The sequence below is a fragment of the Etheostoma spectabile genome, chromosome 16, assembly GCF_008692095.1.
Source record: "Etheostoma spectabile isolate EspeVRDwgs_2016 chromosome 16, UIUC_Espe_1.0, whole genome shotgun sequence".
Lineage (NCBI taxonomy): Eukaryota > Metazoa > Chordata > Actinopteri > Perciformes > Percidae > Etheostoma > Etheostoma spectabile.
Genome location: NC_045748.1, coordinates 5,630,948 through 5,650,012, shown reverse-complemented (window position 1 = coordinate 5,650,012; position 19,065 = coordinate 5,630,948). Strand labels below are relative to the sequence as shown.

The window sequence follows — 19,065 nt, the reverse complement described above, 5'->3', positions numbered from 1 at the left end:
TACTGAAGATTATTTGTCTCATTCTGAAGATATTTTGTTAAAGCACTAATTGTCAACCCCATAATATCGCCACAATATTGACATTGAGGTATTAGGACAAGAATATTGCAATATCTGATTTTCTCCATATCGCCATTTATTCCCTAACATTTGGGTAAGTTTTGATTTATTTCTTTATTTTGGCGCTGGAAAAACATCAAAGACTATTTTTCATTGATGGTGTAGTTTTGTTTTCAAAAATGGGTCGTTACTTTGACACATTTAGCCCTGCAAGCCTGACTTTTAGAATAAGGCTGCGAAACATGCGTGTGTTATCATTGGGAATATCCAAGTGAAGGATGACGAGAGGTTTGCCTCAGAGTAACAGAGTAAAGCGTCCCATGCGATTTATCAAAATATAATTCAGCTCTAGTGTATGATTGCCTCTTGTGAAATGTAACATGCCTCCTTAACTGCAGTGAGAGTGCTCAGGGATGCACGAAATGCATATCACTTCTGGGTATTTACAATAAAATGCTTCAGTTATTTCACGCTGCCTTTTGGAGCACACAAAGCTGCTACGGTGCAGCAGACAGCAGAAAAAAATCATAACAGTGACGAGGTGATTTTCCCTAATGTGTTGTACATGTGAGGACATAAAGTAGTGAGGCTGCAGGAAGCACTGACCTCTGAACTCACGTCATATCTAACTCCTCCTCCACTCCCACACCAGAGACTGGCTATTGATCGCATGCACACCCAAAAAAGTACAGGCTACCACACACAAATATAAACCCTTTCCACGCTCCATAGCAGGTATTTGATTACCACAAGATGTGGGGGCAGTGTTATTAAAGCGGTGGGGGTGTCCTGATTGGACAATATATCTGTCACAATGATGTCTCCGGGGAATGCTTAGCCCCTGAGGTGAGATAAGGCCTGCCTCTGGAGACTGAGTGGCCCTCCCTTTATCTATAAGAAGGCTGATGCATACAGGTGATATGTCAGAGAGGAGCAGGAAAAATGGGAACACTGGCAAAAGTTGATGATGAATATTATGTTTGAATGGCCAGAAGCCGGACAATAAAGTGGCAGCTAATGTGGCTAAATATCTATATTTAAAAGGATGCTTGATTAATTTGATGGAAAATTGGTATGTTGTTTGCACACAAGTACACCCAGTATTTGTAGCATGCCAGAATGCAGCTTGAGCTTCTCAGCCCAAACTCATGTGTATAATTAGTTTGAATGGGAATGGGAGCTAATGGAGAAATTCTTATCATTGCAGCCAAATGTCCCTGCTGACAGGGAGCCCTGGGTGTGATCCTTTATACATGTTAATTGATAATATTAGGCAGGAATTTGTGATTGCTAAATTACGTATTTAGGTAGACACTGAAAATAGACCTGAAGGTGCATTTAAAAATGTAAACCACCACGGTTAGGTGAAGAGAAATATGATGTGTTGGTTGCTGTTCACTGGTTTTCAGTGTAAATATTTGACCTCATTAACAGATGTTGCAGCAACTTGAATTAATGTAAAATACAATTTTTCTATTGAACATAAACACCCTTAGCTTTGCTGGACCCTCTGAGCTTGGAGCTGGACACGTAAGTGGTGATCACACTGATAAGCACCAGAAGAAGCGAGAGGAAAGTCATTTGTTTTCTACAGTAGTGTTCTCAAAGCAAATTTAAGATGTGACACATTCTATTTGTATAGTTTACAGTATATTGTATAAAAAGTCAATAAAAAGACAAAATAAGAAGCAAAGATGCATCTGTGTGAGTTGAAATAGTTCGAACTTGAGCAAAACATTTTGGCTATCCCCCACTGCTTTATGAATCTATATCTCTATGAAGAGAGAGGAGAGGAAGGAGGAGACTAAAAAAACAAGAAATAACCTGAAGTCAGAGTCTTGAGTTGTCTCAGTTGATACACTTACACAGCTGGCTGTTTGAGGCCAATAAACACAGACTGCAGTACACATATCCTTTATTTACACCTACATTCAAAACCTTACTTTAGGAAAAGTACAGAAGTATTATAAGCAAATCGTACTTGAAAGTATCAAAAGCAAAAGTACTGTACCATAGCCTAGTAGGCATCAGGCTTCTCCAAATAATCACAAGACACATCTGAGGGGTTGTGACATGAATAATAGGATAGGAAAGAAATGGATAAACATATTTTGTTTGACATTTCTCTTATTTATTTTAATAATAATGAGTAAAATGTCTCTTTGGTAAAACTTATAAACACCTGGAAAGTAACAAGATGCCACAAAAACACAGTTTTCTTGAAAGTGGTCACAAGCCATAATGGTTGTGAGTCACTGGTTTAATCTTTAGCAATGCATTGGGTTGTAATGAGCTTTGAGTAGAACTACAGTACATGAAGCAGGTAGTGGGATAGAGCAGTCAGTAGTGGGTTCTGGAAGTAAAAATACAATGCAATTTCTCCATTGACAATTGGAGAATAAGCCATAAAATCGTATCCGTCGATGGTAGACTTAAAACCAGCTACAACATGACGAAGCGATTGTACATGCTCATATAGATGCCATTGTTCATGGGGCACCAACCTTGTTTTGAGATAAATGTCTTTTATTAGTGATGTCTTGGATAAGTACTTCATTACAGACAATTCTGAACAATCCAGCTGTTATATTTTTTAACGGTTATTTTCAGGTCTTATTTTGAGGGTCCTTTAAAGTTTTTACATGCTGTCTCAGCTAGTGGTTAGCCTAATTAGCTGTTAGCTAAACAGACTTTAGATTCCTTTATTCAGTGGTGCGTAACGGTTTATGGGATGAGTAGTGTGAAAATATTGACACAGTCTTGTACCTTTGCCTTATTTTTGATTTTTTGTTATTTTTGTAGTGTTATTTCACTCGAAATTATAAATTGTATGCTTATGAGTCACGCGGTAGCTGGTTAACCTAAGGCATGGTCTAAAACGCTTTGTATACAGATTTTTTGGGGGAGGGGCATAGGAGACGGTTTTGGGCTTTAGCAGAAAGGGGGGAAGTTGGTGATGTTCAAATTTCTCCTGGATCTTCGCAATCCTACCTACAGCACCTTTGTAAATGAGCAAATATCTGATTAAAGAATAGGCTATGCTAGGGTGATCAAACATCCTCTTTTGCCTGGACATGTCCACCTTTTACTGTCCGGAGCGTCCGGAAGAGGGGGGTTTATAAATTCAGGAAAATGTCCGTTTTTTTGCCTTTTTTCAAGGGACCATTAAGCGTGTACTTAAATTGACTGGCGCTTTGCACACAATACTACGGTACTTTATAGCGTGACGTAATTCCTGAGAGGCTGCCTTGTAGGCGGCTCTGCAAGGCATTGAACACAAAATGCCGAAGCGTAAGTGCAGCTTCACAGTTTCCACGTACCGTCCCGGTCGGGACAAGTGGGAGGCGGAGTGCACCGTGTTCATAGCGAGCACATTTGTTTCAGTGTCTAATAAAGGTGCTGGAGATCTCAAAGCTCACATGGACACTGGAAAACCTTATCCTATTACATTGAAAAAGTTTTAGGAGATATTTAGTTGAAGCTGGATTTTGAAGTTTACACAGAATTGGTCATATTTCATATTTATTTATTTGAAAAGAGAGCTATTATTTTGTTACAGGTTGTTACATATTTCATTTTATTACATAAGTTATTTTTGTACCATAAAGCATGTTCAGTAACCTCTGAGAAGCCTGTCTGAATTTGTGTCTCAAGGACGGGCCGAGTGTCCTCTTTTTTGGAAATCAAAATATGGTCAACCTAGGCTATGCTAAAAGACTATGAAACATGCTTTCAATGGCAACTTACTCAACAAGTTTTGGTACTCGGTGCAACTGTGCAGACACATTTCAGTGTGTACCAAAACAATTTTGAGGATTGCTATCCAGCCCGAGCCACTGCTGCAGACACGCTGGTGGGTCTACATTGTGAGCATCTAACCAGACAGCATCACCAACCAAAAGCACAATCGATAACTTGATGGCTTTATGAAATTACTATTCATATTTCCGCATCAATTGTCAATTTCAGAACTTTGTTTATGTTATGACTCAGTGGTTTATGAAGGTGTCGGCAATCGTTGTCACATTTGCAGCGGTATGGTTTAGCTAGATGTAGCAATGTCCATCTGTTCTGAAAAAAGCCGCACTAACAAGAAGAAGTGTCTTTTAGAAGCATAAAGTGATAAGAGGTTAAGAAAAAAGGCTGAGAGCCTTTTTTACATACCTTTACAAGACATATTACACCCACTTAAGCATAAACACAGTCTTACTTGTGAATGATGCTGATGAGAAGCGGCACTAGAACGATATTTTAGAAATATTGAGAAATCTCTGAGGGGAAAGACTTCTTTATGAGGACGGTGCTGTGATGGTTCTGGTGGTTGTTATCGGGCTGAAAAATAACTCAGAGATCAAGAGCTTGTTTGATCTAAATATAGAAAGAAATCTGTTAAAAGACAACATGACACAAAACTTGCACAGCGTCATTCAGCATTCAACACACGGAATGAAAACACACACACACACACACACACACACACACACACACACACACACACACACACACACACACAAAGCCTTGGAGGACTGGTGGAAATGCATTTTCCTAACTTAAGAATTTACATTCATGCATATTCAAATGTACCTGAAGCACTTGCAGTTATTTATTGGCATTTGTTGGGATGCAAAGTAGCAACCACCATTCCTCAAGCATTAATTCACTGCATTAGGTAAACCAGAACTGTTGATTTGAAATGTGAAGGTATAGAATTTAATTAAGAAGAAATAGAATATTATATTATGAAGCGTGCCTATGAATCAATAAGAAGTCAATAAAAGTAGATTGGATTAAAAAGGAGGAAGCTGAAACCAAAAGGGAACAAAAAAGCTTAATTTAATGTCACCGTAGCCTGCCACCTTTCAGTTCATTTTTCCATTTCCAAGAGGGCCTCTGCACGCGATTGGATATCAGAGCAATTAAAAGGGGCTCTGAGTGGTGACACAAGCAAGTTGGGGGCGGTACTTGGTCCTTTTTGAAGCAGGAAAAAAATGGCGGCCGGGTGATACATTTTAATTTCTCAAATTCAAGTTCTCAAATTATAGCTAAACAGTATATTGAAATGTGTTTCTGAAAACATTTTAGGAGAGGGATATGTAATAAAGTAACAGCCCAGCCTAGTGTGACAGTTTGATCTGAGTTGTGTGAGCCCGGTGCTCTTTGCTGGGCGGAGAATGCCAGTTACGTCCAGTAACTATGTTCAAGCATGATGCGCCTCTGTCAGTCGTTGTCTTAAATGTCCATGTGAGATTAATGGTTTTAATTGGTCTGTCCAGGTTCTGGACAACTGAGGTCTGTTTTAATGAGGGCTGGCAGGATAATGAATAGTGATGATAGGTGATTATGAAATTTGACCATATCTTTGGTTTAGTTGAGCAGACAGATAGTATGACATTGAGGCAAAAAAGATTAAGGCTGCAGCGATGAGCTAAAATTATACAAATCAGATCCGCTTTAGATACAAATACCACTTTGCCCAAAGGAGACATATCATGCTCATTTTCAGGTTCATTTCTACTAGAACATGTTTACACACTTTAATTTTCAGAAAACACATTCATTTTCTCATACTGTTTATCTTAATTTACATGTACTCACCCTATGCCTGAAACGCTCCATTTAACCGCCTGCCTGTTTAAGCCCCCCCACCCGAAAAGCACAGTAATATGGTAATATGGAGATACTCAGATGGAGGGCGTTAATCTGAGTCTGCATGTGACATAGGAAAGGGAGCAAAATCTGAATGGCTTGTCGATCTGGGGCTATATTTCCCCGCTGGCGAGCACCGTAACCCTTGTTGAGCCTGGGAAGAGGTTAAATGTTTACACACTAACTATTTGTACTAAGAAATCCAATTCATTTTTCCTTTAGTCAAAAACAAAAACACATGAGAGTGAAACTCAGGCCGGCAGCTGAGGCAAACCTTTGATATGTGAAAATACAGAAATGTGTTTGAAGACTTTTGAGACAGTACGCATGGTTGAAAAAAAGAACAAGTTTGGAATGTCCTCAGCTCTTCTCTGCTGCGTCTTCATGTCTTGCTTCTCTTTCTCATGCACTGTGAAGTTTCTCTCTCAAGGAATGGCTCTTTTCTTCTCAGTTTGAGAAATTCCTGATCTTCGTCTGTGAAGTTTGTTCTGTTTTTGATCTCATTGTCCTTGTCTCTGTGCTTGACATTCTTGTGTCCTCCGTTGCAAGGCGTCTAGCTAAGCTTTTTGTCAGAAAGACAAAAAAGTGATTCCCACAGTATCAAGTGATACTTCGTTGTGTTTAGCATTGTTTTCAACCTTTTAGTAAGAAACAACCACTTAATATGTATTAAAGACACACAGCAAGTTTCGAACATGTATGTTTTTAAAAAAGAGGGTTCCTAGAAAAATACATAGACCTACCACTGATTCAGCATTGCATTCGTATAACATTGCCGGACTCACAACAACAAAAGAGAAGAAAATAAAATTAAAAATACAAAAAGGAATGAAACGATTAGGCTATTGATGCGGCATAACCAGAAACATTGTCTTTTTTTTCATCACCCATGAAGCGGGGGTCTGGGGGTCCTTTGCCAGAACATTTTCACAGTCAAAGACTTAATTTCCTACATTCTGATACATTTTTCGGCACACGTTTATGGTCCAAACGGGTCTTTATTTATGTCAAGAAAAACACAAGATTCTGTAACTTTTTCCCAAAGAACACATTTTGCTCCTTAGTTGTGACTTACATACGGTAACTGCTATTACTCTTGTAGTTAATTTGTACAATAATACAATTGCGTTATGAATACAAAACATTTTAAAGTGTAGCCTAATGTTTTCTTTTATTTAAACACATTCTATTGATCAATACATTGTTGTACAGTAGTTACAGTAGTGTAACGGACCACCCGTTTGGCACGCACGTGAACCGCCGATTAATTGTAAATTTAACCATCATGGTGTGTAGTACAGTTTGACTGCCGCTGTTACGTGAACGGGGCTCAGCAGAGAGACGGAGCAGGATGAAGCCGCCTCTACAGCTTGTTCAGGGAGTCAGGGCAATGCCAATAAAGCGCTCGGAACTGTAGTTTTTATGTGTAGGCAGGCTACACCAGTGTTGTTTGCATCAGGTGTTAAAACCAACTGTACCAAAACACAGAATTTGACTACTGTTTAAATGCCATTACAAGACATTTTCACAGGTTATGAAACTATCTCAATTTAATACGGATAGACGGCAGTGCAGCCAGTTGCACGGACAGACAGCAGGTCAGAATCAGCTTTATTTGCCAGGTATGAAGACACATACGAGGAATTTTGCTTTGGATCATCATTGCTCACATTGCTCATACAAAACAACCACAAAACAAACTATGTATACACTCTAATAAATACACACTAAAAAATATATAGACAGCTTGAGGTAATAGTGCAATGAAGAGTGCAAAGCATGCAGGAGTAAATTATAATTTTGATATTTATTTTAATTATGGATTATAGTGCAAAGGGAGCTGGAATAAATAGTATTATGTTATTATATAAGTATTATATTACAGTATGAACAGTAAGGACAGTATGAACAGCTCTAAAATAGAGAATGGTGAATAAATAAGTGGAACCAGTAAACAGGTGCTGGTTAGAGACAGTGTTGCTGGGTTATTGCACAGAATGGAACCTGACACTACGAGTCAGAAGTCAGCTGTTCATCAGAGTGATGGCTTGTGGAAAGAAACTCAGCTGAATCAGCAGTGGCTTCTCGCTGCGCCACCAGTCCCTCGGTGTAGCTAGCATGGTCACCGGTAGAGTCCGGTACAGCTTCACCATGCAAACGGAGATCCCGTTAGCACTAGCTTCACAGCGGAGCATTCAGATCCAGCCACATCAGGCTGGCTGCTGAATATCAGATGTTTGGACGCTCTTGAGTTTACTTTGGCACTGGCTAAACCCACTTTGGGGGGCGCCAAAACTTTGTCTATTGAGGAAAAACCCTGCATCTGTGTGTCAATACAGCAAGTTTGTGAGCTCTGATGGCTAATGTTGAAGCTGTTGAATGTCTTCAATAAGGTTAAAGCTCAGTATCTCAACTGTGAAAGTGAATTAAAGTAAAAGTGGGGTTGGTTGCAATCACATTCTGAGTTTTCTTTGTCAACAATAGGTCAGATCATGCATTTGTGACATATACGGCAAGGGGGAAATTGCACTGGTAACTGATTGTTATTTGTGTTTGAAAATTTAATAAAAGCTACAGTATGAGTATCTTTAGTTTGAAAATGTGATGTATTGTAGTTGAACCCTAAAAATAACTTTCCATATGTGCATACGGTAGGTGTGATATGTGAAGCGCCAAGAACTCTGGCTGCCAGTTAGAAGAGAGACAATATTACAGTAAGACTTTGCCTCTAATTCATGCTGAAAATGACAGCAGCATAACCCCAGAAGAGGTTGCAAAAGTTCCTCTCCCCCAGATGAACCACCTTCTTAAATGTGACTTATCCATCTTTTATACCTCCTCCAGTCTTTTCTGTTTCTTACTCTCCTTACGCTCTATCCACTGTTAGTCACTCCTGTGTGATGTTAGGCTGTGAGGGGAGATGGGGGTTTGAAAAGGCGCGCATTTTAGTTAACACACACCTCTATAGATGATAGAGTGACTTCACATCACAGCCTGATAACGTTTGAAATGATAATGTTTAAGAAAGCGCTGCAAATGTGGAAACTGTATGTTGTCAAAAGTTGTACTGATTTGTTATCAAAAGCTTTGGGAGAAAACCCATTATTGTTGTTTTCTCCAGAAAAATTGATTTCCCACTTTTTAGAAAGCCACAAGGGAAGTAAGCAGACTGACTATTTATAGCAACAAAGATGCTCCTTTGGCAAGAGTGGCAGCCATGGGACAGCTCTATGTCTGTGAGAGAGAGAGAGTGTGTGTGTGTGTGTGTGTGTGCACAGCTGTGCAGTGAGCAGATGAAGAATTGTAAATGAGATGTTTATGTTCCATAAACCTTTTCCTCAGTTATGATTTTAGGGAGAAGGTGATTTATGCGCTATGAGGCTTGTATAATAAATGGGAAAATAACTTTTTGGTGACAGCAGGAGCATGTTCAGCATCCAGAAACATTTTTAGTCAAATAAAAGACTCCAACGGTGTAGGGTAGGTTTGGACACAGTCTGGCATGCTGAGTTGGCGTGTTTCCCAGCAAAACATGTTCCTTGGTTTTCATGCAACAAAAAATAAATAACTCAAAATAGCCTCACTTAGGTTGTTGTGACTGTGCATAGCAATACAATAACCAAAAAAACACAATTTATTATGATAAACATCCTTACATTAACCTATGAAAAGCAGTAAAGTAATATTACTGTCAAATTAAAGTCGGTTTGTGACAGGTCTGTAGAGCCAAGTCCAAATGTACTGTGATTTTAGCATTAGACTAAGGTCATTTATGGCATTATAATATATACAATTAATAACAGATGAATAATTTTGAGTGAAAGTTCAATGAGTAATTTGACGTTTTGCGAAGTATGCTTATTTGCTTTACCTGCTTTCTCTCAGAGATTTTAATGAGAAAATCGATACCCCCTTCATTTTTTTTTATTTTGACAAGGAGGTTATGTTTTCAGCTCGGATTGACTGACTGTTTGCCAGCAGAATTACGGAAAAAAAAAAACACTGGCCAGATTTTTATGAAACTTGGTGGAAGGGTGTTGCATGGGCCAAGGGAAAACCCATTACATTTTGAAGCGGATCAAAATTACTGGGCGGATACACTTTTTTCACTTTTTGTTCAAATTCACACAGCATTAACATTCTCCTACATCCTACAATCCTACAGCTAGCAGTCAGCTAGTTTCACCTAGCATAAAGACAGTAAACAGGAGGAAAAAGCTGACCTGGCCCCATCTGAAGGTAACAGAATCCACCTACCAGTATCTCTAAAAATCACTAATTAACATGTTTCCTCTGATTTGTTGTAAAAACAACACCGATGCAGAACAGCTGGTCGCCTGGTAACTTCAAGGTGACAACAAGACTCCAATAGGAGATATAATGTGATAATTAAAAAGGTTTGGATTTTCTTACTTTCGAAGAGAGACAGGCTAGCTGTTCTCCCCTGTTTCCACTCTTTGTGCTAAGCTAACAGGCTGCTAGCTGTAGCTCCACATGTATCCTAAAGAAACAAGACTCGTATCAATCTTGTCATCTAACTCTCAGCAAGACGGCAAAAAGCTGTATTTTTTTTTGCAAAAGCTGTATCTATTATGTCGTCTGCAATTCAATTTATAGAGCATTGTTTTGATTATCTGTTTCATCAATTATTCTAGAAAATATAAGAAAATGAAAGATATTTCCTAGAGCCCACCTGGGTGACACTGTTGCTTGTTAAGTCCAACCAACAGGTCCAAAATATTTTTACAACTTTTGTAGAAACCTGTGCAGCTTTACAATTCTGGCATTGTAGGAGTTGAATAACATCCTTCGCTCTCGTACAGAAGGAGAGATGGGCAAATATAATAATTCCACCGCGCTATCACCAACTCTGTCATTGTGAGAGTTGAGTCACAATCAGACGGTCGTCCCAGTCAGCAAGGGCAACTCAGCTGGAGACCAGGAGATGGCCAATCAGATGGTATTTGCGGGCTCAATATTTCACAGTCAGCTCGTGTCGTCTCTGAGCGGAGAGCAGTCGGGTGTAGACAAAGTCATCACATGCTGGCTGAGTGGAGAGGAGAGACTGATGAATCCTGACAAGGCCTGTAGGTTGCTCGTTTTATGAGATCGCCTCCGGGAAGAGGATCTGATCACCTTTCATCCAACTGTAATTGACTGGCTCTTGAACTTGGGAAAAAATGCTCCTTGGTTATGATCTGTGGAACATCTTTTGATGTCCCGAGGCGAGAGAAAAAGAGACAAATTTACCTATACTTAGGTCCCGTGACTCTCTTTAGAGCTACAAGGCAGTTGAATGTAAACTCTTTGACGTCAAGTGTGCCCCCCGTAAACATTCTGATCCAAAGCATCTGTCACAGAGCCCCCAGTTAAAATCATCAAGCTCGCAGCCCAACTGTCTAATTGCCAGTTTTTTCTGCAGCATTGTCCACAGAACCAGGTAAAAATAAAAGGATATCGACGGCAGAGTAAAAAAAATAAAAAATAGAGCGCTTGTCTCAAAAGATTTAAGTTTTGTAGCCACTTTGAGCATCAAAAGGACAATACCTGCCAATCGTTGAAAGCAAATCACAAGTTCTTTTTAGGCAACGACTATTTCTAGTTTACAAAATAAAACCTACAACTTGAGATTGAGCATGTCTTCTTGTATTCATACATTACTGTACCTTGTCATTGCACTACTACAACTAAAAGACCTTTTTTGTAGTACATATTTCAGTACGTTTAACATCACTTCAACCAGTTACAGACACAGGACATGATCAGTCATTTGGGTCTTATACGACTTCTTTAGAATTCTTTAGTCCAATAGTCATTTTTCAGGATTTGTTTTGTGCTGAATGACTTATTTCCAAGAAATTTATGAGAAAATCTCAGGCAAGCACAACATTTAAAGTGGTGCCTGTGCATGATTCTTCATTGCGAAACTCAGTTTTATATATCTATATATTAATTACTTGTCAAATCCTATGAGCTTTAGTCAACTAAGACTTTCTTTAACCTATGGGGGAGGTGGTTAAGGGAAGAGTTTTATTTTGCAGAGGAGGAACTAGACTGAAGCTGTAGGGAGGGTATGGGGTCCGGTGGCAGCTGTGGGAAGTGGAGATGATGGAGACCAGGCTCACGTGAGCAGGAGAATCGTTGAAGTGCGTGGTGAGCAGAGATAGTTTGGAAGGTAGGTGGTTTCTGGCAGTCAATCAGGGGATGAGATGAACAGAGAAGACTCAATAACCACACAAAACACACCAGGACTAGTGTTGGCCTGTATCTACCACAGAGGTTGAGACAGTACGAGGAATGGTTACATGTACTGCAGGTTAACGAGCTGATGAAGAGCTGTGTGGCTGCTTGTTTCAAGCAAACCACGAGCACAGCACACTTCTGTTTTACCTCTATAACACTTTGTTATTGATTAGGGGAAATCTACTGTATGCTTGCTCTGGTGTATGCATGCTCTGGTTTATTGGGATTTCTTTAAACCAATCACAATTGTCTTGGGCGCCAGACGGAGCCACGGTGACACTGCAGAATAGCCTCTGGAAAGAACTTGTTTTGGTGGAACATGTACGTTCTAAAGTTGTTTTAGTCGTGCAACAGAAAACTGAGATTGGACAGATAGTCTCGTTAGCTGTCTGGATTCACCCTGGAGAGATCTGAGGAGCAGTTAAAGCTGTGGTGGTAACATTTTGATATTAATGAGTTGCTACAAAGTTAATTAAGACTATCTGCGCAATCACATAAGGCTTGTATCATGTGGACACGCCAAAAGTGTTGTTGTCATTACTTAGAATTGTAGGAACTCCGCACTTTAGCTTTAACCACAGTCCTCAGAAATTGACCGGAGTTTAAAATTATAACGCAAAGAAAGCGGAAAGTAACGGGCATCCGGCGGAAATTGCGGCACCGGTGCAATCCTGGAAGTGGAACGTCGTTATGGACGTTAGACTAGCTGTGAAAGTACTACAACTTTTTAAATACATACAATATATAACTGATTTTTGTTTTTTAATAGATTCCTTTATATTTTCATTTCCAAATGATACCAGGTATTTGCCTTGTGAGACATTGTGCACCACAGGCTGTGCTGCACGTTATCATTGTTGCATCATATCCCATTTTATCACGCTTTGACTTAACTTAGTGAGCCCCACCACTTGTTTTACTCTGCCGTTATGATCTTGTGCTTATTACTGCAGTTTATTCAGTGAGGGAACAATGCTGTAGATTAGAAAAAAAGCTCAAACAAATCAAATTTCCCACTGATATAAAAAAGAATCACAGTTAGCTAACATGAACTGCTTCCAATTGACCGGCTTGATTAAAGACATGGTTCAGTGGAGCAAGCTGCAGACATGATGAATAATTTAACTCCTGTTGGTGGTGGTAGAAGAAATTAAAAAAAAAACGCCACATAAGTGTAATGGTGTAAATATGATTGTTATGGTCATTTAATTTTCGGGGCTTTTTAACCACATTAAGGACATTACTACTTAATTTCCTCTCTGTAGTCAATGCCTCCCCACCTGCCATAATCTATAAAGTCACTGAGTCACTGAAGGCCGATTACACTGTAAATGTGCACTGAGACGGATCACGCTGATGTCTAGCAGACATTTTTTCCATGGATTTACTGAAAGCAATTACATTTACATGAGATGTATGACTTTTAATGTGGGTGTTTGCAGTTTTAGTGAAGTGTGAGACCATCCATCAATTGGAAAACCTTAGTTTAACCTCGCCTGACACCTATCCACCCTGCTGACGTGTCTGTGAAAAGGAGAGCGAGTCTCTACGAGATTTTTGAACTGATCTTTTGCAGGTTAATAAGATTAAGTGCTCATTTTGCAAATATATCACCTGAAGTCACACATGCACAGGTGTCAATGTTTAAGAACCACATAACACAAGGGCACGTGCTGGTTTGTGTGTCATTTACACACACCGTGCAGACTTTTTTTGCTGTGTGAAGAGATGTGAGAGCCAAGAGACTGAGGGTCATATTGTTTTCATCTAATGTCAGGATGATTAGCCTGGATTTAGTGTTGAATGCGATGGGACAGTCACTTAGGGACTGATTAAACCTGCCAGCATCACTGTCTGCCTGCATAGAATGACTCAGTGAGATTGAAGTGCTTGGTTTTTAAATAGGGGTCAGAGTTTCCCTCTGTCAGTGGTACTTCATGCGAGGCTTTCTGTTGCAGAATTTTCAATTTTTATTTTCAAAGTTGTAACTGTCATGTGCACAGTAAGAAAACTCAGCCGGATGTCACTCTTTTCGGATGTCTGTTTTTGGCTGTACCGTTACCTTCTGCTTTCTTTGTGTTGTAAATTTAAACTCCGGTGGATTCATGAGGACTATTGTCAACTGCTACTCAGATCATAGTTTTGTTGATTAATATCAATAAAGCAGCAATTGGTACAGCAGATACTTGCATATCTGGCTTCCCAAAAACAACTGTGAAATCCCACCTAATCCAAACCCGCTGCAAGACACCTCACAATTACACTGTCAGCCCACAGCAGTTGAAAATGATTAGCAACAACACGTTTTATCCTTGTCATATGCCAGAAGAGCAAATTTTTTTCAGTATTCTATTTGATTTCCTCTCACACTAATGATTTTATTTTTCTCTATGGGGAAATGATATAGTAATGTTTGTGACAATTAGAAGCTATAATGAAATGCAGTAAAACACAAGGAGAGGAGAACAGAAGCAGCGCCACATACTGTGGCAGGGCTGAAAATCCCTTTTATCACTGTGGTTTCAGTCTCTGATGGTATTTTACAGCAAAAGAGAATAGTTAAAGTTGAAAATTTCACTTTATGCCCATGAGAAAGAGAGAGAAATCACGACTTTCAAACGTGCAAAGTGGCAGTTGGTCAAGGCTCCACCCCCACCCTCCTCCTTGCTCAAAATGTCAATAGCACCTTTCACAACCATTCCTCAGCTTATGTGTTACTCAGAATGTTACTCGAAAATAAAATCAACAAATTACTCCATAACGACAGTGATTATTAATTGCATCCCTAATTGGAATGCCTGCAGATGAAGGAAAGAAAGCTTTCAGCCCACCTCTCTTGTGGGCACAACAGACTGGAAAAAAAGGTTAGATGTCTTAGATACTCAGGAAGCCTTTGGGGATCTCCCAGAAGGATGAGAAAGGTCATTTGAGCTGTTCTGCCTGTCCATTTTTTGCCATGAGGACCCAGGATCAAATCTGAGTGGATGGATGGTTGGCTCGGTTAGAGTGTCTTTTTCAAGTCAGCCTCCCGAATGCAAGAATTTAGACAAATATGATTGAACCCTCACCTCATACATTGTTTTTCAGTCTTACGTCGTTATTAAGATTTATGGACATATGTGAGAAAGTTCACTGGACTGTCACCATGTCTTTGAAATGTAATAATCTCTGATGATTATACACTTTTAAGCTGTAGATGACTCATTTCACTGAGTACCCCTAATAACATAGATCTAGTGTAATAAGGAGAAAAGGCATTGTTGTGTTTATTTGTCGTTATTAATCATCGTTACACTTAATGAGCACCAACATTTGATGTTCCCTTCTTTTCAGAGTGAGCAGCTGTGAACCCTGAGAGGAGAAGTCTCCCGACAGGAGACAAGATGGCGTCCAACAACACCCTGCGCAGCTACTCCATCATCCCATGCTTCATCTTTGTAGAGGTGAGTGGCTGTCTGGGAATTATTAGCCTGGTTTGTGTGGAAAATACATGATGAGAGTTTGTGTGTGTGATTGAATGACAATTTAACCATTAGCAAATGACCTCGTTTGGTAAATTATACACTGCTAACCAGAGCATAAAGTATTGGAATAAGTGGAAAGCTGAATGTGTGTGTGTGTGTGTGTGTGTGTGTGTGTGTGTGTGTCTGTGCAAACTGTTGGGCTCCTCCATATTTAATTACCATGTCAGCTGAAAGTCCTTAATCAGAGAGATGTCTCAGGACGCCCTTCATTACTTTCTCCGCTCCCTCTCTTCTACACACACACACACACTACACACACACACACACACACACACACACACACACACACACACACACACACACACACACTCTTCTCTGAGGAAATAGCCTGCATTCCTGAAACCATCCTCAAATGAGTTTACGCCTCTTCTTTTATCTCAGGCCTTCTTCTTGACTGACCTTTGTGTCATATTTTCTGACAGCCCTTTCACAATATGAGTGTTTCCCTCTGTAAATGAACGTTATTGTCTATTATGCTGGTGTGTGTCTGGGTATGTCCTCCAACATAAGTGAAATGTGACTATTTTATTTGATTATATCCCATTTTACTCAGTATTCCTATGATTTCTACATTGCTGCTTTTGGTGCAGCATGGTGGGGTATTTCCTATTGATTGCCTCAGTACTTCTTATGTAAGAATCAAAGTATTGTACAGATGTTAACTCAAGATATAAGATATCAATAATTTAAATGGAGCTTTGTGTTGCTGACAGATGGCAAAAATAAGCCTTCAGTCATGAGACTATTTTTATTCTAATTTTCAGTTTGACACCTTGAAATGTAACTTTGCACTCTGCCACCTTGCCACATCAGGAATAACTGGGGGTTGAGCCAATTTGACACAATGCAAGTTTAATATCAGGAATGAGTTATTCTCAGAATGTCTAAGGAGCACTTAACCCTCCTGGATAGCTAGCTAAGATAACTAAATATACTGGTAGATGTTGAATGGTCTATTCTTATTTTGTGTTTTTCAAATAAATCAGACATACAGATTATGCTGTGATAACCATATTAGAAATCCCACTCATGTCACTTTTACTCCCACGCTGCCAGACTTTAAAGCATCTGAGAAATATCTCTGTACAGCCACTGTTACATAAAGAATACAGTGAATACAGACACATTTCAAGCACTGTCCTACTGTTAAATGTTGTTTAACTGGGGCACAACTAATTATCACAAAGTGCTTCATGTTCTAATAGAATAGAATATAGAAAGTCATCACTGCACAGCCATTTGCTCATTTACAGCTTACAAGAGTCTTGGCTGGTACTCAGAATGAAATGCTACGTTGGACATTGCTAATCATGGCTGTGTAATTTGTTTAATTAGGATGTGTAAATAGAGGGGGTTAATGGGTAACTGATTATTATGTTGATGACAACAGTTCAGCCTCTAGGTGGTAAACTCGATTTTCAGGATGTGCATACAGTAGTGCTGAACACTAGACCTTAGCATTGATGCTCCTTACCATTGGATCTAAATATAATAGTTCTGTTGTTGTTTTGGAAACTAACTTGCTATCATGAGAAGTTGAGGTTGGTTGAAATATAAACAAAAATTGGCAAAGGCCCTAACCATTGGCATGTTTCCCATGATAACAGTTCTGTAACATTGAGTCAGTGTGAGCTGTCAGACTGCAAATGTCAGATTTTGATGATCAGATGGTGTGTTAAAAATGCAGTTTTAGGGACTTCACTGGTACCATAGCGACGTGCGCTTCTTATTTTTTTAAGATTATTTTTTGGGGGATTTTCCCTTTATTTGATAGTGACAGTGGATAGACAGGAAAGGGGGAGAGAAAGAGAAGGGATGACACGCAGCAACGAGCCGCAGGTGGGAGTCGAACCTGGGCCGTTGCCAAGGACTCAGCCTACATGGGGCGCACGCTCTTACTGGGTGAGCTGGAGGCCCCCCCACGTGTGCATCTTCAAAGTTGTTCAACGCTGGTAGCCAAGGCAGAACCAAGCAAATTAGCCATCAGCTGTTATTGGTTATTGATGAATCTCCACCGGGGTTTTGCTGTCTGGAGGACCAGTAAAAGCTGTTCTATTACTTAATCACGTCAGTAGTGATGGTAGTATGAAGAGGGAAATGTTCACGTGTTGTTTCCAATGCTTTATAGCGTTAGGAAATGTCTCCTTTTAAATAAACATTGTGAGTACAATTTCACTTTTGCCTTTTTTTCCCCCTTATTTTTCATATTGACTTGAATCTGTTGTTGAATCGGATGTAAACTGTAAACTGATCTATTATTAAAGGGACACTCCACTGAATTTACACATCAAATTGAGTTTAATTGTCACAAAGAGTGTTATTTTGCGTGTGAAAACAGTTGTATAATGCTTTTTGGGTCTCTGTCGGGACCTCTTGAAAGTCTGAACAATAACCCGGATTATCAACTGGGTTATTTTAGCTCGTCTTGGAGGCGACACATTTTAAACAAAAAGCCAGTGTTACAAACTGGCGGCACGGAGTTTGAAAGATGTCAGTGGTTGCCAGAGAAGTTGGGTCTATCCAAAGATGCATTGTGGGAAATATTGGTGTTTTGAGGGGCTCAACCCATACTTAAGATTAAAAGTTGAGATATCGCTTCCTCTGCTGCTTCAGTTTTTATCGTTTTGTAAATATCTCTCTTACAAGTCTGCCAACCTTATAGAAGTGTAATAATAATTTGCAGGAGTGCTGCTTTATTATGGTTAAAATCAAGAGTTGTTTTTTTTCTCCAGCATTGCCATTTATGTCCCAATATAGATACACAGTATATACAGTATATACAGTACTTGTATGTAATGATGGAACTTTGTTCCACTATGCTTTACATCAGACAAAAATAAAAAATACAACTAATTTAATTACTCATTTAAATGATTTATAATCTCCAATGTGATTGAAATAACCATTTGTACAGAAATTCTATAAAACTATGCAAAATATGTTACTACTGAAAGTTCATAAATGAGGGTATAGCACTGTCACCCAGCCCCGAGATGTTAATGGGCAAAAATGTTGATTTTATTACAAAATCTATTGACTTCAGGATCTATATGAGACACACATCCAAGCACAAGGCAGAGTGAAACAGTGTCTCAATATAACATTCTCAATATCCCAAAATGTATCACACCATGTACATGTATATGTCCTCCACGTTGCAGCAGAGCAGCGTGCTCCTGAGAGACACACTGTAATAGCCCACTGATTAGCTAGCTTTCTTTAATTTTCACGACTCTGTTTTCACTTATTCCCCCTCGTCTTCGCATACAACTCTCAAAGGCATCCTATCCACCTCCCCGTGTCGCTCTGCCCGTCCCCGTTTTCTCTGTCTCTCCGTCTTTGATGTCTCTGTCACATCCTCGCAGCCTCATTTCTCCCTCGCCCCTTCTTTCTCCACCCAACCTGCTTCCTCCCTTCATCTCCCCCCTCATCTCTTCCTATCTCTCATGGTGTCGTAGGAGCCCTTCACCTTTTTTTTTTTATCCTTCTCTGTATCACTTCATCTCGGTGCTCCTCACTCTCTCCCTGCTCCTTTGTTTCTTCTTCTTCTTCTTCTTCTTCTTCTTCTTCTTCTTCTTCTTCTTCTTCTTCT

The 19,065-nt window shown here is 39.6% G+C and overlaps 1 protein-coding gene across 2 annotated transcripts in view; it reads left to right on the top strand.

The window, feature by feature from the left end:
• Positions 1-19,065, top strand: part of plppr1 (phospholipid phosphatase related 1) — a 53,451-nt gene that overhangs the window by 2,914 nt on the left and 31,472 nt on the right. For both annotated transcript variants that reach the window (XM_032539611.1, XM_032539612.1), the window contains exon 2: positions 15,283-15,392. In XM_032539611.1, the coding sequence (XP_032395502.1) occupies positions 15,333-15,392 (60 nt within the window). In that variant the 5' untranslated portion in view covers positions 15,283-15,332. The remainder of the gene's footprint in view (positions 1-15,282; positions 15,393-19,065) is intronic.